General features: G+C 36.1%; 1 protein-coding gene across 1 annotated transcript in view; it reads left to right on the forward strand.

The window, feature by feature from the left end:
- Positions 1 to 822: 822 nt before the first annotated feature.
- CAMKMT (calmodulin-lysine N-methyltransferase) overlaps positions 823 to 23,108 on the forward strand; it is a 47,962-nt gene continuing 25,676 nt past the window's right edge. Inside the window, exons 1-6 of the mRNA XM_057374148.1 lie at positions 823 to 931; positions 2,486 to 2,590; positions 3,624 to 3,684; positions 6,683 to 6,737; positions 7,792 to 7,855; positions 12,989 to 13,055. Of these exons, the coding sequence (XP_057230131.1) occupies positions 823 to 931; positions 2,486 to 2,590; positions 3,624 to 3,684; positions 6,683 to 6,737; positions 7,792 to 7,855; positions 12,989 to 13,055 (461 nt within the window). The remainder of the gene's footprint in view (positions 932 to 2,485; positions 2,591 to 3,623; positions 3,685 to 6,682; positions 6,738 to 7,791; positions 7,856 to 12,988; positions 13,056 to 23,108) is intronic.

The following is a 23,108-nucleotide window of genomic DNA, read 5'->3' on the forward strand; positions in this document are numbered from 1 at the left end:
TGTAATAAATAGCATAAATCTGTCTGGAAGGAGATATCATCTTTCTTATGGCATTTGTAGTGAAAATCCTGCTCCATCCTAGTGGTGAAAGGATACTTGTCAAGAGTTGAAATGTGGGTAGGCATGAGCTCTGTCTCTGTCCCATGTCTTCAGACATGCCCATTCTTGAGGGTCTCCTTTGAACACCAATGCRACTAAATTTTTTCATATGTTTCAACAGAGATTCCAGTGCTTTCTGGCAATTATTCTCTGTTTTCATGTTGGAGTTATCAAGGTGATAATGAGTTTTTATCTCCAGTAAATGTCACAAAGTACTTATTTTTCAAAAAGAAACTCTTGTTTCTCTCYGTTTCCTCATATAGTGAGGTTTTCTRGCCCCTCTTTGCAGGACTTGTAGAATTTTTATAGCCTTGAAAATATAAGCACCATTTGGGGGTCTTTTGATATTCTTTTGCCTATCCATTTGTAAATCATTCATTATCATGTAAGTAGTTGTACATGCAAATAGGTAACATCCAATGTTGTGTATTTATAATCAAATTCAGAAATCAAAATGAGAATAATTTTATTTTAAATATGAAAGAATTATTTTAAGTGTGTTCATAGGAAACTTAATCCATATCCATATGTATGTGTTTGCAGGAAATAAGTTGTGCTGTTCACAACATAGTGGTAGTTGTTAATTCATAGGAATTCTGCATTTCTGCATTGCAGCTGTATGTTTTCTAACAGAAGCAGAACTATCTTTCTTATACTTGCAAGTTCAAAATGTAGGTCATTGTGTTGGCAAATGTAGGTCAGAGTGAGGAGGAAGAAGACAGAATGCAAGCTCCTCCACATGGATCTTTAAGCTTATCCSTGTTTGAAGGTAAAGAGGCTTACCTACCTGGTCAAGCACGAGAAGCTTTTCCTTTTACTAAAATTAACACAGGTATTCTGGCTTCTGGCTTCTCGGCTTAGCTGGGAGCACTTGCACACTTGAGACTTGTTCATGAAAGACCTCCTGACTCCTGCTTCTTTAGCTTCCAGATGCTTATATCATCGCTGAGGTGATCCTTCCTTCCCTGTGGGGGAAAGCAGYGGGAAGGAGAGCTGTGTGCGTGGCTGGCACCTGCCTAAAGAACAGCATTGTCTTTGCAAAGGTGCTTTACCCTTCTGTCAGCACAGAGCCATCTGATCCACCTGCACTTCCAGCCAGTGTCAACCTTGTAATGATAGCGGGGGTTGGAGCTGTGACCCCTCAGAAAAGAGAGTGACACCATTCAAAGTGCCCTCTCAATAATAACTGAAGAAAAGTGAGAGACGTTTGACTGAGTGTACTGAAAAGTCAGACATTGAAGGATGTTTTGCTACAGTTGACAAGTATTTTTAAAATTCACTCAAGCTAGAAGTTTGCTAAAAAACGGTTTCGGTTTTTAATGTTTGTGGGTGTGAGGGTTTTTGTAATGTGAGAKAAAAGTGTTATAAATGGTATTAAATTAGCCGTGTCTTCACTAAATATTAAAAACCCACTTATATTGCTTGAGTATACACCAGCTACTGCAAACTGAAACATTCTTTATGTTATGCACTAAAATATTTAAACAGTTATTATATTTATTGCAAAATCTGTCATTTTAGCATATTTCAATGCTCAAAAGCATTGAAATGCTCAAAGGGAGATGAAAAACCCTGTGCAATTCTTAGTGTATATTTCACTAAAGAATGGGTAGTCTTGTGGAAATGTTTTATTTTAACCCTTAGCAAGTCTAARCAAAACAGCACTTTCAAAAACACCTGATCAGCCTGAATTGTCATAAACAGGACAAATATAAGTATTGCATTAGTGGTTTTGTCATACATATGTACCATCACTCTATTTTTTTTTTCTTTAAAGATCTTTGTAATGCAAAGTTTTGGATAAATCCTATCTTGGCTTTTGCTTGAGCTGCATGCAGTCAAGACATTTTTAAGTTTTCATTATTTCTCRCTATGAGTAAGGGTAATTCAGAATACTTACTGGATGGAAAGGAAGGATTATATTGATGATGGTTTCAGTCAGGCTCTAAGTGATTCAAAGAATGACAGGTTTTCTCCCAAAATTCTGCTTCTGTTAAAAATGTAGTGATGTTTTTAGTCTTGATAACTAAAGAAGTTCTAAAGAATACACATGCATAGTAATCTGCATGGCATTCAACTTGTCTAGAAATATCTAAAGGATGTTCTCTGTGTCAAATAAGTTTGCTGGAACTGTTGAAWGGTCTGTAGTTCATAATATGAAGTTTATGTCTCATTAATTCATAATGTCATGTGTTGGTGGAGGGGGGAATCTGTATCTGGATCTGACCAGTGGACAGACATGTAAACATGGTTTTTCATTGCTAAGCAACCACAGATGAAAAACACATACAGCCAGAATTTGGCTGCATATACTTTTGATTCATCCTCTTTTAACTTTGGAAACCTTTGCAGACGWAAGTCATGTGCCTGAATCTGTTTTCCCCAGGCTTTTTCCAGCCATGGAGCCTGGTGCCTGCAGGAGAGCGTGCAAGGCACCCAGGATTTGTGCTGCCCTCTCTGTGGGCCACGGCACTTGAGCTGGGCCTTCCAGGTGGGAAATTGGTGTGGCAAAAAAGCCAGTTTATGAGAGGCTGGTTTTGAAGGAATAAAATTTACATGGAAGACTCCAAGTAATTGTCAATGTTGATTATGACCTCTCTGTGTTATGATGGAAGCTAATAAATTGATGAATAATACAGATTAGGTGAAGAATGTGTGATTGCTCCTGGCTATTTCCATGGGAAAACTATGGGAATTCAGATTAAAATGGCACGAAGGCAAGTAGAAAAGGAGAGAGGAGGGGTTTCTTTATACAGCAAGGTCAGACTGTAGCACTTCCTGGTACAGCTCTGGAAAATTTACCACAGTACTGTTAGCAGGAGAATAACTAGAAAATCCTTCAGTGCCTGTTAAGCAGAACTTACCACTTGTATTTCTTCTTCTCCTTCTGAACTTCTTGAACCACAACTGGAAATCACACTGTTTTATTGCTCTAGTCCTGGATCTGTCCTTAGCATGTTCTGCTGGTCATCTCCCTTACTGCTGGTCATCTCCCTTGCTGCTGGTCATCTCAGTCAGACTGATGCCTGACCTAACAAAAAAAAACTAAGACAAAAGGAGCTAAATAAAAAACTGGGAAGAAATTGAGTGGCAGTAGCATGATGATAATGTAGCTAATGAAAAACAAGAGGGCTCCTGTCCCTTCTTGGAAACAGTCTACAAGACAAGGTTGGCCTTGCATCTGGCCTGGTACAAACAGGTTGGTGTTCATGTGAATGGACAAGGTGAATTAAATTTTATATGACTTTTAAAGTCTTGATTATTACATGCATGTGTRTAGATATATGTGTGTGTTTGTGCGTGTGTGAATGTATCTATGAATTTCTGATCATTGTGATGAAATCTATGAAATATTAAATTCCAATGCTTAAATCATAGCTTTTTTTTTTCTTTATTCCATGGCATTATGGCAAATTTAGAAAATAAAACAGTGGGTAAAAGTCTGCAAATGGTAATATACATTCAAACGTTATTTTAGACCAAAAAATATCTGTTCTGAGAAGGCAAATATCTTTGTTTTATAGGTCTCTGGCCATCTGAAGAAGTGCTGGCTTACTACTGCCTAAAGCATAATGAAATATTCAGGTACAGAGTTAAACATAAAAAGATATTTTCCAATCTCTTAGTTTTATTGTATCTGCATGGTAAAGTTTGCTATGATTTAAGTCTTCAGATTAAATTTAAAATGTTCAAGGTGAAAGCATGTTGCTCTTAACAAAGAATTSTGAGCTGCCTTTGGGTACTAATATTGCACAGCAAGCTTTCTGCTATATGTCAAAGACTTTTGATTTCCACTCAAGGCGTTTTATTTCACTTTGATTTTTGGGAAACAAAAGTGAAGCTCCAATCGATCACTGCTGATTGTGAAGGTCAGGAAAAAGAAGATATTCTTTAAACTGCCATCTGTTGCAAAAGCAAGCAAAATATTATCTGATAAAATACATAGTAATCACTGCATATAGTAAGAGGAATTTGCACCTGTATTTAAGYGTTGTGAAATAGTTTTGAAATATCCTTCACTTTTATTCAGTTTTGAGTTTTTTCACATTTTCTAACTTGCAGAAAACAGTTATCAAGGCTCCAATATGAACATCTAAAAATAAAATCCATCCTGCATCCACTTTCTTTCCCCTTGAGTATACTGAGATTTGCACTTGGAAATCCTTGAAGTTTCATTGTCTGGAGGATGAATGGGGTGCAAGAAAAGCCATTATACCAATGCATTTGGAGGCATAAATTGTGTTCTGAGAGAGTGTGTAAGGTTAATACCGAGTAAACCAGCTTGGAGTATACGAAATCCCAGTTTGTGTAAAGATGATGTTGGTAAAAAAAGGAACACCAAACTGTAAGCCTTTGCCTCTTTTACCATATGAGCAACTTGCTTAGCTTCCTGTCTGAAATCAAGGACTGGCACCAAAATGTGCCCAGGTTCATGGAGCTCATTTCTACTCCCTCCACCACCCGAATTGTGCCTGGCCCGTTAGAGGAGGCGGCTCATACACCTCATCTGGGCGCTGCTGCTCCTTCCTCCCAGGCTGGTTGGGCGCTGCTCCCAGCTCAGTTGTGTGACTTCTGCTGCTGTAATGGTGTCCCTATAGCACTTTGCTGTGCGGCCCCATGCTCATATGCTCTGCTTGTTTTCCAGGGCCCCTCACAGCAAACCTCCCTGTGCTGCTCACTCAAAGGGTATTTTCCTGGTTTGGGTATGCAAGCCGTGATACTCAGACAAGAGTCAAACTTCCATGGAGTAAATGGGCAGTTTCACATCTCGATTTCATAGGATTATGCCCTCCTGAGTGTACTCTCAAGAGTAGAGTTTCTTTTAATTCCCGTTAATAAATATCACTAAAGAATCCTGATAGACAGATACAGCTTTTAAAATTTGTTAATAAGGGAACTTTGCACTGAAATAAATTTTGTATGCAGAAATACTCATGTGTATATGTGTGTATGTGTATGCTCATATATTATGTACAAAAAAAATAATTGGTTCAAAATGTACTCAAAAACTCACCCTGGATACTTTAGGTATGATTCTTATAAAGAATTAAGTGCCTTGCAAGTCTTATATATAACCATAAATATATACTTTTAATATATAATACACTCGATTAGAAAAACTAAAACTTACTTGGGAAAAAACTATAATCATTCTGTTTAAAACCCAAATTGCAAATTTCCCATATTTGTTTTGCATTCTTATTGGGCTTATATGCAGCTTTTTCCTCCAAACTATGTCTGTRTTTTGTCTCATTTTGATTAAATAGGACAACTAGACTTTTTTCAAATAAAATTTGTGTTGTCTAAGAAAAATAAATCTAACCCATCCAGACAGCGAGCTTTATTATACAGCCACACAGGCTAGTCCACTCGCCTCAGTGAACAAAATATCAGCATGTGTATACTGATACTGATATGGCATCCTAGATGTTCTTCCTAAATATCACTGTTGAGTGAGTAGGGATGGGACCTTATCAGCTAAAAATAGACTTTCATATGTTGATGTTTTAGGGGGGAAGAAAAGGTGCACCAAAAAAAATCAACCAAAAAAAAAACCCCAAAACCAGACCCAACCAAACTGTTTAGCTGAAATTCCATTTTCTGCCTGTGTCAGAAGTGTCTCAATGGGAATGCTCCTGCCAGCTGTAACAGTTGCCGCAGGTTTTGCTATAAAGCAGCGTGTTCCTAAAYGGAGGCTCTGCCTTGCCCCAGACGCTGCTTCACACAGTTTCGGTGCGGGGTCAGCATCCCTCCCTCCTCCCTCCTGGGGCAGGCCACGGCTCTGGAGGACATTCTTTATGGCTCCCCCTGCAAGCTCCCATCCGGCACACTCTCTGCGCCAAATTATATTTCACATGCACGTCTTAATAACAGCACAGTATGGTCTAAGTTAAAAGCAGCCTTTTAGACCATGCATTCAGCCCTTTGATCGGGCTCAGTTTAGGCTCTTGACACTAACTTCGTTTAGTTTTCTGAGGCTTAACCGTTTGCTGTTCCCATCGTTGTTCATAACAGCATTGTTTGTAGGTCACTTGCAGTTTTAAGTGCTAATTGAAGGATCGGATTTCTTCGTGTGTAATTATTTTGTGGTATCGAGCTTGCTTTAAAACTTCTCTCTTTTTAATATAAAAAGGCTTTTAGGCATAACTATATGGAGAGATATATAAATAATATTAATTTCCCCATTTACTTCTCTAGCTGTTTTTGCAAGAATGAATGTGGATTAACATTGTTATCCTTTCCTAACAATTATCTTTCGCTACTCTAGCTAGTTTAGTTCTAAAAGACAGAGCCATTGACAAGGGAAAAAAGGGAACCTTCTCAGATTTTTCAGCTCAGCGGTGGTAATGTTGCACTGAACACTAATGAGGGAACCCCCACTGATTTGCCTGCTTTGTGACTTTTCTATTTCATAATTATTTTTAAAACGCAAAACGACATGAGGTAGCCTAGTCATGTCTCTACAACTTCCTGGTAGCTCAGTTCTTACTGCAGATGGCAATTTGTTCTTGTAACATATATGTCTCTCTGACCATTTTCATCTAATTTGTATGGGTTCTACCATTTCCTTTCTCTCTTTCAGGGACCTTGCTGTGTGTGAGCTAGGGGGTGGCATGACATGCTTGGCTGGGCTCATGGTAGGTCTTTTCTCAATTCCAATCCCATTCAGAGGAAGAAACAAAAGGAAAAATGTTCCAGTGCCTCCAACTGCTGGGTCAGAGAACTGTCAACAGCCTCAGCTGCGGTCAAGCTGCAGAGTCTTGAGAGACCTTCTAGATTGACTTGCTTTCGTATCATATTGATTTTATGGTTGCCTCGATGAGCAGAAACATTTTACCTCGGTGTAGTCAATATCTTTTGTTGTGACATTCCAGGCCACGTACGGTCTGTCTTTCATTGCCATAGCCGAAGCTTTTTTTTTTTTTTTCAGATTATAGTCCCATTTGCTAAGATACAGGAATAGCCTGGCGAATCACAGTTGGAGCACCATGATATAGCTGCTAATGTTTTGCCTGCATTATTACACCAACAAACATGATCCAGAGCTCTCGGTAATTAGATTCTTTTGAATTAGATTGGCCATTCAGGAGAGTCGTTCACCATTCTCTGGGTTCTGAGTCATGTATTCAGGAGATATTATGTAGCAGTGCAGTGCATTAGACAAGTTTTTATGTCTCTACAAATAAAAGCATATTGTTACACTGATTGGCATTTGACAAACCTGTCGCTCTTATACAATGTGTCGAGGTTACAGCCCAATGTGCGAGCATGTCAAAGCTCACAAAAAAATTACCCTTACAAAGCCATCTGCCTGCAATGCAAAGTTATATGAAGGGCATCAGGCAGTCAGACAGAAGCAAGCTGAAAGGCAGAGTGACAGCCTTGTATGATGGCTCTACTAGATAAACAGAAGCCCGCAAATGAAAGCCTCTCAGAATACCATCATCGGCTGTCACAATGCAATTACGGAACAGAATGATAGCAAGATAGAGGCTCCCGCAAATGGAATGATAAAAGTATTGACTGATTTGATTGAATGATTAAAATAATGCAGACATAAAATGAAAAAAGATTGAAGATTGTTACAGAGAAATAGGTGAGGAAGCATGATACTGAAGGCTTGTCACTCCTGTCTTCACTTCCACACAGACAAGCATATTTGCTCATTGTTTGCTGTGCTCTTTTTTTCAGGTTGCTATTTCTGCAGATGTCAAAGAAGTTCTGTTAACTGATGGAAATGAAAAGGCCATCAAAAGTATCCTTATTCAGATAGAAAACTGGTTTGTTGTGCTCGTTCCTTTTTACTGGCTGAGTAACAATCAATATAAAGACAGACAGCATGGGGCATATTAAGGAAAAGTCCTCACATAAGTAATTAAAAAACAAATGTGGAATATCTTGAACAAAGCAGCAGCTTCCCCCATAATAAATGCCACATTTTCTCCATAATTAAAAATGCACATGTTGGTATAGAACATGTACAGTAGTAAATATTTATTGTGTGGTTGAATGCTGGAAGATTCGTGTATGTACGCTGCATGTTATAGAAGGTGTAGCAGGGAATCAAATCATTAGCTCCTTCATGTTTTGCACAAGAGCTAGATTTTTTTTTCCTACTTTCAAATAGTAGCCTCTTAAAACATACCCAGGATTTGTACACTGTCAGAGCTTTTGCAGTGTGTGTTGAAACGTTTCATTGTTGCTGCTAAGTTATAACTGCCTACAAATTACCCATTTAGTCTGCTTAATCAATTATCAATTTATCACTATTTATCTTGATGTAAGATTGCAAAACTCCTCTGTCYCCTGTTGAAAGTATTTTATTGTATTCCTTATATTAGAATAAATTSCTATTATGTCCTTCTAATATGAACATATAGTTCAGAAAATTGAACTGGACTTGGGCTAAGCGAGAGAATGAGTGAGCATAATTTGTGGCCACATTAAATATCAGCACAGAACAAGAACAGATATATACAGTGAATACTAATAGCCCTTAGAAATTGAGAGGAAAAAAAGGAAGATATCTGTTTGCTTTTGTTCCTTGATAATATTTTCATTTACATTTTAAGGCAGGCTAATTTTTCAGGTTTTGGCCACTGCAGCATCAKAATTATTTCTATTTGAGTTTTGTATGTATTTGAAAGCTAACACAGTRAGTACTTAGTAAAGAAATAAGTTAAACTAATCCGTGGCTTAAATAAATTGCAGTTGCTGATGTTAAAACAGGAGACATTTCAAGGCAATAATATTACATCCTCCCTTTTAAAACACTTTCTCAGAGGTAAGTGAGGTAGCTATAACTGCTGACAACGTTTGAACAATTTCATGTTAAATACAGTCAATCCTAGATMATATCTGTTAAAACTTGAAGTAAGCCTGCTAAAAGTCTCCTTTTTCTTAAAAAGACAAGTTCTCACCTGTGTTCCAGGGATTCTTATTTTGTTAAATTCTGGTGTGTTAGACTTGTGTCTTGAGGAGGAAGTATTCATTATTCTCTGTATTTTATTCAGCCTCACCCCTTCCAATCGTTCTTCCTTATCATTATGAAGATGAAAAATATGGGAGAAGTGTTTCAAAACTAGCCTAACAAAACAAACTCATGTTGTATAGACATAAAGGTATTTAACRAAAGGTCATTTTACCCACAAAAAGCTTCAGGTGGGCTCAGTAATCATCAAGTCAGCAAATGTCTTGCATAGCAGATTCCATAAATATACCTGAACTTTTTTGAAATGTAGAGGTCTTATATAACAAGGAAAATTGGTGAGTGCTAAAATATTCACTCAGTCTTTGGAATTAARCAAATAAAAGTGCTTTTATACCTGAAAAAGATATTGTTAATGTTATCTGATTATCACACCTTATTTTTTCACAATATGTTTTAGAAATGTCTTCTGTTTCCAAAAGTCTTACAAGAGATCTTCATCTGTATTCACATAGTGAATCCCTTTCAGAGAAACGATTGGTGGACTGCTCTAACAGGAATTTATTTTTCTTTTTTAACATTTGGTGCTCAGAAGGCTCTGCATTCAAAGTGCTTTTATTGTGTTGGATTTTACAATGGGCTTAATATTAGCAGGGTGCCAAAGTGCAGCAGGCTACGAACTTTACCATGTAGGTGAAATGTATTCTTAAAAGTGCACATAATAAAATTTATGTTGCATTTTATATGTTATGGACTTCAGTAGTAATTTTATGATCCGTGTTATGGTAATTTTCTTTTGCACTCTTTTCTATAGTGRCTGGCTATAATAGAAGTTTAGGCTAAATTTAGGTCTGTTTCAGCCACACTAGACTCACTGAAACCAGGATAGAATTTTAGGTGTAGTTGGAAATAGCATTCACCCYAAGTGTCACTGACAACAAATGATGTACTTTTGTTAGTTCTTACTATTGCTGATGGTATTTTTTAATTGTTTAGCATACCAAATTAAGGTAATGTGGGATAAAATACTGTTTTCTTTTCTAGATTCTGCTCTTCAGGAATAGTTAATGCCTAGTATTAYGCTTTTTATGTAGGTATTATAGATTAAAATAATCTTGTTTTAAAATTACTGTTTACCTCTTCCCTTTAAATTTCTTAGGAAGCTTAAATTACATGCCAGTCATACTATAATATCCAAAAATTACTTTCCAAAAAGTAAAAGTGGTTGTCAACAAAAAAGAAAAAAATCCCTGTCAGAAGCCAGGAAATCACCAAGCAAGCCTGCTAATTATTCTTAATGGGCAAGATGAGCACATTAAGAAACAAATGAATACATCAGTGAAATGTAATTGAAAATCGACCTGGCAATAGTGCATTGCATCTGAGAATCTGGCTTTGTATTATCAACATCATCATAATTATTGTTGTTTTTGTTGTTGCTATCACTATTCAGTGAGCATAACTAACAGCTTTGCTTTGTGAAATCTCAAGCTTTTGAGGATTTGATTTTTCTTTTAATTTTTGATGTGCTTCCTATTAATCTCCATTTCATACCGCCACGTGAAGTATTCTCTATGTATGTTTTCAGTATCTATATTAGGATACATTATAAAAACATTAGAAAGTAAAAAACATTTTATGAATCATTGTCAGTTACAAGTAAATTTCAAAYAATTGTTGTCATCCCAACCTTCTCACTGTGAAATATATTGCTATGTATGAAGTATGATGTTTATGGAGGTTTTTAAAAGGATATTATGATTGAGTTTCTAGACCATTTAAAAGACTTCACTCTAACTTCTTTTGCTTATCATGAGCAGGTTTTAATTGATTAACTAAATCATTTATATTGCAAAATCAATAAAATAAAGRCAGATTACATTCCTTTTGCCATCTTGTTCAGAACTTTATTGTTGATTTAGYGTGTTCTAAGTTATTTCTGTATCATTTAAATCAGGAAAATATTAAGATTAAAAATATAGACATTTCAAGTGAATAATAAAGATATACATRGACAAAGTTATCAGATTCTTCCCCCATTGTAATTTTGAGTGATATGCATTCAGATACAAAATTTCCAACTTAGGTAATATCTGTGACATAAGTCAGTCATGAACATCAAATTTTATTTCCTCAAAATACTGGAAGCATCTTTACTCACTTTGATGTGTCCGAATCCAAGGATGARGTTCATTTTAGCAAAAATTGTCTTCTGTTTCAGAGATGCTGTGTACTTTCTGCCTTAGCTCTKTTTCACACCATGCACTGTGACTTGAGCTACTGAAAGCATCAATAATACAAAACATTGTTGCAGTACASTATAATGGCCATTAAAATACAGTGTATGGATCTTTCAACAGTCCTGGGAAATTTAKGTTAGAAGGGTCATGTTTAGCCTGAATGCCCGAAGACATGGGCTCATAAATTATTTAGAAAAGCTAGTGTTAACGTGTTTATAAGCATTATTAATGGTTTTGCTCAGTTACATAATTTGGGTGGTGTAGCTAATTTACCAACAATGTTATTTCTCCCCCTATTTAAAAGTAACATGCTTTGCTCATGGAGTTATTGATGCCTTCCTTTTGCTGCCCAGGTATAGATCATTCACTTACTACTCGTCATATTGTGAAAAAGATTTAAAAGGCACATCTGAACTACAGAGATTTGTTTAAACCAGTTTTCTGTCATTCCATTTCTAGTTTTTGACTTCACAAAATACCAGTTGTCTTTTCCAGTGTTTGGATAGCGGCTTTCCTGAAATAACTTCTCTTAAATTACCAACTCTGTTAGGAAGGCCAATTATGGGATTTCAGCAAAGCAAAGAAAAAGATATATCAAAGCAAAGAAAGAGATATATCAGTGATATTTCAAATTAGCCTGGCTCTCATATTCAATTTTCTTGTAAGAGCACTTTTGAAAGATCTGACATATTTTGTGAACCTAGAAACATCCTCCTAATTAGCATCAGATTTCCTCCACTTTAAATGGAGTATCATTTACATCTTTACCAAAAAGGTCCATTAAAGATAATTATTTACATTTGAAAGTATGCAAAAGTATGTCTGGATTCAAACTGAGTAACAAATAGTTTTCACTTACTTGCTACACCTTTTCTGTCTGGTGGCTTCGCACTAACCACGAATGATTGATTAWGGAGGTTATTTTTCTATCCTGATGGCTAGATGACTGGGCTCAAGTTCCTCTGAAACTTTTCCTTGATAACCCTTGCTTTAACCTGCCCGAATGTCTACCCAAATTTGTGACCTGATCTTTCAAACTACAAGAAACTGAGACACAAAGCTGCTATATCTGTTGTGATATCTAAGGGGAAGAAAAGGCATTTATTGCCTTGAACTTTTTTAAAGTGGTTCAAAACCATTCTCAAGAAAGCAATTGGACTAGAAACTCCTTTACCTATAGATTAAGGTGCTCCTGTTGTGTGGTGGATTYACCCAGACAGAGCCAGGAACAAAGATGTGTATCTTGTGGGCAGGTTCTCAAAGCACCTAAGAGTCCAAAATCTCAGCATTGGTATAGTGATACAGTGAAAAACAGCACAAACTAAACTGAACATTCAGTGGTTGTGCAAAAAAAAATCAGTTCTCCATGGTTATAATTCTTGTATTTGTAAATAGTTGCCTTTAAATATATATAAGGTGTGGGAAAACTTTTTTCACTTCACTCTATAGCTACAGGGCTAGAAATTCCTTAAATAAATGAGCAAATAGAGGTAGGCAACTAGGGCAAATTGCTGCTAGATATAAGGAGATGATAYGCTGATGTGCTGGAGTAGCAATGTRAAGTCTATGCTTCTGAAAAAACACTGACTCAGCACAGATTAAAGAAGAACAAAGAGATAAGAGACAATATGAAGGCATTAGAAACAGAAAAGTGTTGGGTTTATTGTTTTTATTATTGTGCTAGTTTTTGGTTGTTTTTTTCTTAACAATTATACTGCAGATGTAAATGAGATCATCACAAGAAACCAAAATGCCGGCATCTTTAAGGCTCAGAAAGTGTCAAGCTGGTAAGATTCTACTGAAGTTTTTTACTGATTCGTGCATGTACTTTTGTGTTAATGTAGATGTGAAATGTGTGTGAAAGTGTGACCTGTGTTATGATGCTGACACAGGTTTATAGATAAGTAAGTAAGTAATGCAAGACAGACATTTAGAAGTATTAAAAAAAAAATAGCAAATACAGTATGATTAATTTTGGTGACACAACCTCTCTTTCCTTTTAATCTTTTTTTAATATACTCTATGTCTCTTCAACCTATGATTTAGTGCATGGTTGAAATTTGTCAGCTTCTGAGTCAACATTGCCCATTGTACTGAAAATGAGGATTGGAATGAATGTATCTGAAACACAGACAGGTTTCATTTTAAATAGCTCTGAGAATTTAGGGTGGCAACAAATCCCATTTGCCCCTCAGGCAGATGTTATTGGGGCATCCGTGGGAGGATTTTTGGTCATCCTGCCTGTGTGATCATTATTGTGTTGTCACTGCGAGGACAGATGGGGAGCACGGGAACCAAGCACGAAGTATTCGTCTCTTGCAGTACTTTAAAAGCAAATTATAAAGCACTTCAGCTTTGTGGTATAAGGTTAAGAATTAGAAAATGATTACCCAAGAGCAAATAGTACATTCCTATTTGTGTATCTAAATTTTTTTTTGATGACTCACATTGCAGGAGGGCACTCAGTCCTTCTAAAATTGACGAAAGTAAAGCTGCAAAAGGGCTGAGAAAGGCAAACTGTTAATGCAGAATCAGCATACTTGCATAGACGGTTAAACCTGTGCAGTTTTACTGGCTATCACTCACATAATTTCACTTTGTGCTTATGCAGCCATTCAGTGTAGAGAAGTTTGTTTAAGTGAGCAGTTAGGACTGGAAGAATTCTACCTTCATGAGGGTGTATGTGCATGTAACTTATGCACTTAGAAGCATCTGCATCCTAGTAAAACCTTGCCAAGCCAACAAAGGCCATGTGGATCCCAGGAATGGGCTTTCRGGTTCCATGTGCTGAACACCTCTTGTGAGCAGCCTCAGACACTCTGCTGAGGAGAGTCTATGCAGTATGTCCATCCAGAAGCTTTGATATTTTTAGATTTCCAGTTGCTCTATACTTTCTGTGAGATTTCAGATTTCATCCCTTGCCAAGACTTCAAACCTGGTCTTTTAGATATCAATCAAAAGCACATTTTCTACCCTGTCCTCATTTACATTTATCTAATGCTTAAGGTCATTTGTGATCATTTGAGTGTATTTCAGCATATGGAATCAGTGAATAATAGATTTCAGCCTCATGCTGTGAAGAAAGATTGTGTTTTTACAAGACATGATGTTGTTTACTGGGTGTTAATAATCACTAATTAATAAACATATCTAGACATCATAAAATGTTGCATTTTAAGGAATAAAAATGTCAAGTGTTTAACTTCTTGAGTGCAATAGCATTTGAGGCCTTATTTGCATAAATAAAATAATGAAATTACAAAATAATGTGAAGTACTATATAAAAGCAAGAGGCTCATTATAATAAACATTTGATTTGATTTTTAGTTCTACATTCTTAAGGCTTTTGGAGATTTGTTTTAACAAGTTTTATAAAATGAGTATTCAAATTATTCTCTAATGGATTGATCAGTCCTAGAGATTCAGTAACATTGTGATGCAGTAATAAAGTTATATGATCCCTTCTTAATGCCTTGAAAAGGCTGATGTAAAGTCTGAAGTAACCTTGATTCACTTTTCCTAAAGATGARAGCCTTAGTTACATAGTGGTTATGGGGAGAAAAACATGAAGAAAAAAACCCACAAGAAAATGAAGAGAATGTATGAGTGTTTTGAAGGGAAGAATGCAACACTGGTGTGCAAAGTGACATTCAGTGACTTCTTTTATGTTGATCAGATCTTGCAGGCAAATGAATATATAGTGACGTATGTAAGTGACTAGTGAGCATCAGTTTAATCTGGAGAAGGGATGTTCTTTGCTGTAATGTGTCATTTAAACAGTGTCCAGTCTTGCAACTTCACAGCGGCCCRTGGAGTTGAAAGATTCTTTCCATACAAAAGATTCATTCAGGACAGATCCTTCTCACAGCACCTTTGTCTTATGTCAGGATCTTGTACTCCTTTCCTTGCACAGGAGCAGAAATTCTCAATATGAGAGTCAGTTTGTGACTGTTCTGGACATTTAATTTGCAGTTTATTTGGAAAATATGCCAAAACATGTATGGAGCAAAAAGGAACAATCCGGTATCAGCCAAGAGACGTTAGGTTAGGACAACCTGCTATACATTTATTTGTTTCGATTTATACAAAATGCAGTAAATGAGCACTTATCTAGCTCTCTGCCAACTCCTGATTATTGTTTAAAAATATGGTAATGTAAGCCAAACTGGCAGTTTGTCATATTATGTGTTATAATGTAATAATAGATATTTAGTAAACAGTTTACTTCGCAGTGGTTATACAATTCTATTTTATTTTTCATGAAAATGCCCAGGATTTCTTGCTGRTATTTACTAGAAATAGGTACAGTAGTACCACCAAGTTACTAGTAATGTCTTGCCATAGTAAAGGGTATTAAAACCATGTATGGGCTTGACAGTTTTTTTTCCACAGTTCAAAAATTATCCATGAATCCCATTTTTGTCCCCTAAGACTTAGCATATGATCTGTCCTGATAGCATTCTCTGTGCCATCAACTGTTGCTGGTTTGACATGCATTATGTCATTGTTTTAATATGTCCAAATCATTAAATTAGTCAAGGAATCCCTGCTCTTCATCTTCTATTTGTTTTAATAGGGAAATCTTCCTCAAACAGCTGGTTGGGTAGTAGAATTTTGAAAAACTGTCATTATTACAAGTATGATGATGGAAAAGCGTTATCAAAGAGGAAGGCTGCAGGTTAACAGACAATCTGTCCTGCTGACTAGGAAATTTGTTCTTCCTTCGGATTTCTTTGTCTGAGAACACAGAATCTATTAAGACCAAGAGTTGTGTWCCAATTGCTGACATGGGACCTGTGGAGTTTTATGTATGGACAAGTCTATTGTTTTGCWAAGAGTTGCCTCAGTGGGATTACACACCAGATGGGATGTAAATAAGGATATGTAACATCAAGTCAGCAAGAGAAGTGCTTGTGGCAGTGAACCTTTGGTTTGATTAGTAATAATGTATCAAATACTCTTTATTCGTTCTATATTCATCTTTAGAACCCATATCAAGAATGAATGACCATACAACCAAAAGGGACAATTCTTTCTGCTTAAAGACTAACAGATAGATTACACTTCTATCTGAGATTTTAATGTTGCTTACCAATCTAATGCAATTACAAGCTTCCAGAACTAAATCTATAATAAAAAAAGTCTTTAGAAATACTAAATTGCATTCAGCATAACAGTGGATGAGGTCTCAATTGAGTAAAAGAGTATGGAACTATATCATCCTGATTTTGATCTTATATTAATTGCCCCTTTCTCTACAATTGCCAACATGAATATTTTCCCTGACTGCAATGTTCTTCAAATATGTCACCTTAATAACCTTCTTGATTTCAACTGGTCATATAATAAGTTCAACTGGTCATGTAATAGGTTCCATCAATGTTTTCTCTCTCTCTATTTTCATTCATCAAAATGACCTGAGTGTTGCTAAATTCAAACTTTTTGAAAACATTTTATTGAATTCATTGTGTTTGTCACCTTAGCGATGCTAAAGGAATCCTTTTCTTCCAACTCGTTTTCCAGTCTCGAGTAACACTCTTGCATGACAGCATCTGTTGGTAAGGAGGAAGCTGCCAAAAGGARCATTTCCTGCTCTTAGGTTAGGAARAAAAGGCTGCTGATTCTTGTTCACTTAATTTGATCACTTCATTTATATGTGGGAAGAACGGTTTGTGTGCTCATGTCCATTCTGAAATTGTAGTTCTTTATCACAGAAAGCTCAACTCAGGTGGAAAGCATTCCTACCTGAGATCATACCTGCCCTGCTCTATATCTTTTTCAATTTCAATCTACTTATTTTCAGATGACTGTGATCAGTATTGCATTCAAAGTGTGCATAAATAGGTGTATGTAGTGGAATAATTATGCTCTTTGTTCCCCTTCTAAAAATGCCTAACAGTGATTTGCTTTTTTCACTGCAGTTGAGCACAGAGCTAATAGTTTCATGACACTGTCTGTCACAACATCAGGAGATTTCCAGTGATGGTCAGTTTGGAGACCTTCATTTCCTGTATCAAGTGAGAATTATTTTCCATTGTGCACTTTGCATTTATCCACACTGGATTTCATCTGTCACTTTATTGTCCAATTACTCAGTTTCATCCTTCTGCAATCCTTCACATTCTGCTCTTTGCCTTACTGTCTTGAGTGACTTCTTAACATCAGCAAACTTTGCCACCTCGGTGCTCATCTCTTGTAAACACATTGAATAGAACAGGTCCCAGGGGAACTCTGCTGATTATCTCCCTTCACTGTGAGAATTGACCGTTTGCTACTAGCCTGTTCCCTGTTTTTTTGTTGTATTATTTTGCCATGTCAGGACTCTTCTCCAGTGACAGTGCATTTGCCTAAAATATTGTTAGTGAGGCTCCTTGCAATAGCTTTTTGGAATTATAAGTGTTACCCAGATCACCCTTAYCTGAATATTGTTAATGCCTTTGAAGGGCTCAGAGTTTATAAAACAAGACTTTCTCTTACAGAAGACATATCAAAAAAGGCTTCTGTGGTGAAATGTCTTCAGTTTCTTCTACAGTGAAGTAAATATTTTGCACTGATGCAAAGAATTAATCTCAGTTCTTGAAATATTCTCATCCTCTGTGAATGCCCATTCTGTATCCCAGTTATCAGTTGGCAGGAAGGTTTACCACAAAAGGAAGAATTCACTTATTTTTGTTCTGCCTGATTTTRTTATTKTATTTAATTTTGCAAGTTTGTGATKCTTTCTTMAGGTGGGTGCAATTTCAGCTTTTGGAGGGATAATCTAATAATCTTTTATACCATTTAATYGTACCATCTCACTTTCACAAATTTCCAAGCCTCTTCTATTTGTGTATTTCACCAAGTTGAGTTGACTTAATAAAGTATATTTTAAATTGCATTGTAGTTTTGYCTGTCTTTATGAGGCCAAATAAGAATACATAAAGAGAAAATTTTGATAGTTGCAAGCTTTGTAAAGAAATTTCTTTGTGCTTGGAACAACAGGGAGAAAAGTAAGGTGGTGTCTGGAAGTATCACATTGTGTTATTTYAAATAATTCTTCCTCAAATCATGACTATATCATGATGGTCTCTTCTTAGCTTAAAAAACATGTTCTTGGTAAAACAAYTCCTCTTGTAGTCTCTTGGGCTGTGCAAAAGAATTAGGGGAGACCACTGATATGAGTAGACTTAAATTTTTCTTCGCAGAACTTTCCTGGAGATGGTAGAGTCAAAAATTGTTTGTTTAATTCCTTATTTGTGTCCATCATTTTAGATAACTTATGCATTATTTGCTGGTTTATGTTGTTACCATTGTACCTTTGTCTACCCTTCCTTGTCTACTTTGGCTCTACGTTAGTAGGCAGTCATCAACTGCATCTTACACACTTTCAGTAGGTTCTCTCCTTCATAGGCACTCTCAGCTAATCTTAGCCATGACAAATTTTAARTTTGGATAAAATGAGGTTTGCAGTGTTGTCTTTGTTTCTTTAATTAATATTCAGTTAATACTTATTCAAATGTTAACTGAGGATACTGAAAATGGATGAGGTTCAGGGGGAGCAGAGCGAGTCAGGGTTTGGAAATGAGAGAGTTAAAGAGCTCTGTTTATGTAACTTGTCAAAAAAACGATTGTTAAAAAATGAATTGATTTTGATCTGAAAGTCTCATGTGAAGGAAAAAGATCTTTAATAGAAGATCAGTCTTTAATCTAGTTTACAAGTACCTAATAAGATACAGAAATTGAAGCTAGGCAAATTCAGTCTAGAAAAAAAAGAGATTTGACAGAATGATAATACATTAGAACATCTTTCCACGGCAAGTGATAGTTTCGTAAGCAGTGAATGTGTTTGAATCTTTCTGAAACACATGTGTTAATTTCCTGAGATATATGGGCTTGATACAGAAATTTGAAATCTTGGATATTTATTGTGGCCCCTTCTGTCCTGAGAATTTAAACACCTGTGAACTACATCTTCTCTGYGGTTTTTAATTTTTCCTCTATTCASTTGTTYTGGACCTGCCTTGTTCACTTCATATTCTTCGGTTTTTTCTTCTGGTTCCCTTGATTATCCTCCCCATGGATGAACTACTTTCCATGGAGCAGAAAACTGTGTTCTTTCATATTTTTGCACAAATCTGATCCTATCAGTACAGTTGTGACACATGTTTATGCTTTCTTACCCTTTGAAATTYGGAGGTTTTTTTATACTGTGTCATTCTTAATTAGAATTTGATAACCATCAATTTTTTTTTTCCTAACGTACTACGTGGCCCTTGCTAAAAACAGTAGTCACTTTCCAAATAAAGGCTGATTTAGCATGCATTGATGTAGAGGAGGGATGTTCRCAAACACCACTGGTATTTTTTTATTAATGTCTTTTTCATACAAGATATTCTCACTTCTTTTAAATAAATAGCCACACTTGTGCTGAGTGTCGGCTTGTGATGTGTCTACAAAATGAAAAAAATTATTCTGTAACAGTTGTATTTACATGCAGCRCATTAATTATGTCCCAAAATTTAGTAGCTTTTGAAATACAGCAAATGTGTAAATGTTAGGACTGTTAGTTTTGTAGACAAAGCTGTAATGTTCCCATCTGAATTTTAGCAAAATATGTTGTACAAAATAAGAGARAGAAAATATGTTCTTAGGATAAGGAACAAGGCAAGCGTGCTGCTTTATAATACAATTTGTAGAAGGAACTTTTASTCAGGGAAACCTAGAGAGGATCATTTGAAGAGGCTCATAGTTGGGTTTGGCAGTTTTTTCTTCTTTTATATTACCATGTTTATGTGATGAGGTTTCATCATGAATTGTTGTACTAGACATTGTATAAACACAAAGCAAAAAGGCAGCTTATGTTAGAGAATCTGTGATCTAAGACAAGAGAKAGATACGGTGAGGAAGAATTACAAGGATAACTGAAGTCACCATGAGAGGCAGAGTTGGAGGCACAAGAGCCTCTTCTCAGTTTTTGTAGGTGCGATTTTAAAGGACAGTTTCAAGGATAATGGAGTAAGTTTGTGAATGTTGTGGATAATGTAGTGGAAGAAAATTGTACAGGTGCTTGCTTGAAAAGTTAAGTGGARGATGCAGACTGACATTAGGGCTGATTAAAGAAGGGACTTGTCCTTTAAATATTGAATGAGAGATAAAAAATAGGGGAATGAACTGTTGTGAAGCATTTGGAAACGACAACTTGCAACTTACCTGAAGGAGTACAGTGAAAAATGACAAGATCAGGGTTGTTGGCAAGAAAAACAACCTTTGCCAGCAGCCTGCTGAATAAATATTAATATGCCAAGCCTGCATTTTCCAAGAGCACAGAGAACAGCATTGTGATGTTTAGATGTAAGTGATGATGACATGGTCAAGAGGTTGAGTGGATTGGTGAGAAATTTCTTAGAGATGCTCTGCAGAGAGAATAAGCAGCAGAGTTGAGTTATGCAGATACAGAGAAAGGTCTAAGCTACATCTAGATTGCAGACTGGAATTAATGTCTGGTTATGTCCAAAGGGTTCCATAAAATGCTTTCTTACCCTTTGAAATTCRGAGGTTTTTTTATACTGTGTCATTCTTAATTAGAATTTGATAACCATCAATTTTTTTTCCTGTGTTTACAATGCATTGTGCTGCTTTAGATGCAATGAGCTCACTCGCTGAGGTTCTGAAAAATACTGAATTTAAGGGTCTGTATGCACAGTGTGAGTTGTTTTCTAGCTTTTATGGATGAGATAGCCCATTCAATAAATAAAATTCAGAGGAGGAAAAGGTTGAGGTGGAACATTGTGAAATTACCAGAAATTTGCAAAATGTTTGAAGATAATCTTGAGAAGCGCACATTTTAAAATTTGTAAGAGACAGTTAAAAATACACAACCAGAAAACAATGGAATTAAGAATGATAACAAACACCAAAATTTTATTGGGTTTAAGAGCAAAGAAATGTCCAGGAGACAGAGGATAAAGTGCAGATATTAAGCCTAGCTGAGAAGAGTCATTGGTATAATTTGACAAGAGCAGATATGTGACATGGAAGTTGCCAAAACCTGGAAGGACATTGTTAGAAGATTGTGTCCATTGGCAATCATAGATATTACATTAGAAATGTTTAGAAATGAATGACGAAAGGAAGAGTGGTTATACCTGTGGTTAAAAGCTTAACTTTGGTCCCTTCAAACCAGWTATGAACTGTAAGGGAATGAGATAATGGATAAGAATACAAAGCAAAGTGTAGCAATGAAYGTAGGAAAGGCAGAAGGTGAAAGAAGGCAGAGAAATAAGAGCAGCCTTAGGAGACTATAATAAGAAAGATGGGGAAATTATAGTAGGCAAATTTGCAAGACACCTCAGAGGAGTTGTAATGATAGGTGTACACATTGCCTCTATCACTAGATTAAAATCCATCTTCTTAATCTTTATACAAAACTGAACAATCTCAAACCGAGATCAAGGTGCGGAGAAGGCACCTGATGATGCCTTTTGTTAATGTGTTAATGAACTTAATGTCATAAAAAAGTCATATAGGCTCCCAGACAAAATCTTTTACCTGAACCTGTATACTTTCCAATGATAATGCTTTTCAAAGATTGAAACTTAAATTAAAATATGAAAAGAAGAGGTGGGTAGATAGGGATTCTTGGTAGCTGTTCATCTGCTAATTGGGACTATTTTTTTAATCCTTATTAAGACTACTTATACATTTTGAAGCAAGTAAGGCTTTTGTGTCTTTTGTCCTTTTTTTCTAATTTTGATTTTTTGTCTTTATCTGCACAATGACTTATCTGCTAATTTGAAAGCTACTCTAACCTGTGCCATTCATCACARGAACATCTCAGAGGGTCTTGGAAATGTTTCAAGTTTTAACAATCAGAGACTTAACCTGTTTTTTCTCATGTAAGTTACCTGCCTAGACATACTAGGAAGACAAACACTGAATAACAGGAGYTGAATAATAATAGTAATGAAGAATTTTGCATGAGAAATAAAACCTGGTAAAATCATGTCTTTTGTTGTAGATTGCTGAGATACTTTACCAGTGTAAGGAAAAGARTGTCGACATTTGTCAGGCTATCCTCCATAAATTAGAATTACTGTGCAGGGGAAGCCTTAGCTGCTGTAACTATCCCTGCAACAACAGCTATTTTATTGTGGGGCTTTTTAAAATTTGAAATATGTGGGGCTCTTTGGGGGTACATTTTTGCACTTTAAGTCTCTTATTTTCTTACTTGATCTTTATGTTCCATTATCAAAATTCTTAWGTCTTGGCCTAATCACTTTTTCTGGTTTACTTGTCAATTTAAAGGAAAAACCAGGGGGGAAAATGAATTGGTTTGTTTGTGCTGTGTGTTGTTTGGGGTTTTTTTAAAACTAATTTGTTTCAGAATTTTTCAGAATGGTGGAAGGTTGACAGCCTAGGAAATGAAAGCATCAGTACATCTTTTCTCAGACTATTTTGGTAGTATGTTTTGTCCCTGACCTTGAGAAGCCACCTCTGCATATGAGAGGATGGCTCATTCAGTCCTTGTCCTTTTTGCTAGGACTACCATCAACATTGMTAATTATAGTAACAGGTTTGTGATGTGGGTACTTTTCCCCTGAAAACGGGTCAAATTCATTTCATAGAGGCCATAAATCAGCCATTAGTGGGTACCAAGTTTTATCCACCACCACTTTAACTTATGTTGTAGCTGGACAGTGCAGTAGTGTTTTTCTCTTGCATCCTATTTCATTTTTAATGTTCTTCTTGCGGCCACAAAAAGTTCCCAACTGTTTATATTTCCATTGGATCTCAGACCCTTTTCTCCTGAAACTCAGTTGCCTATTTTCAGTCATAAGAAACTAAACCTGCATGAGTTGAAG

Source organism: Malurus melanocephalus, unplaced genomic scaffold (assembly GCF_030028575.1).
Source record: "Malurus melanocephalus ecotype Western Australia unplaced genomic scaffold, MMel_1.1 scaffold_217, whole genome shotgun sequence".
NCBI classification, from domain to species: Eukaryota; Metazoa; Chordata; class Aves; order Passeriformes; family Maluridae; genus Malurus; species Malurus melanocephalus.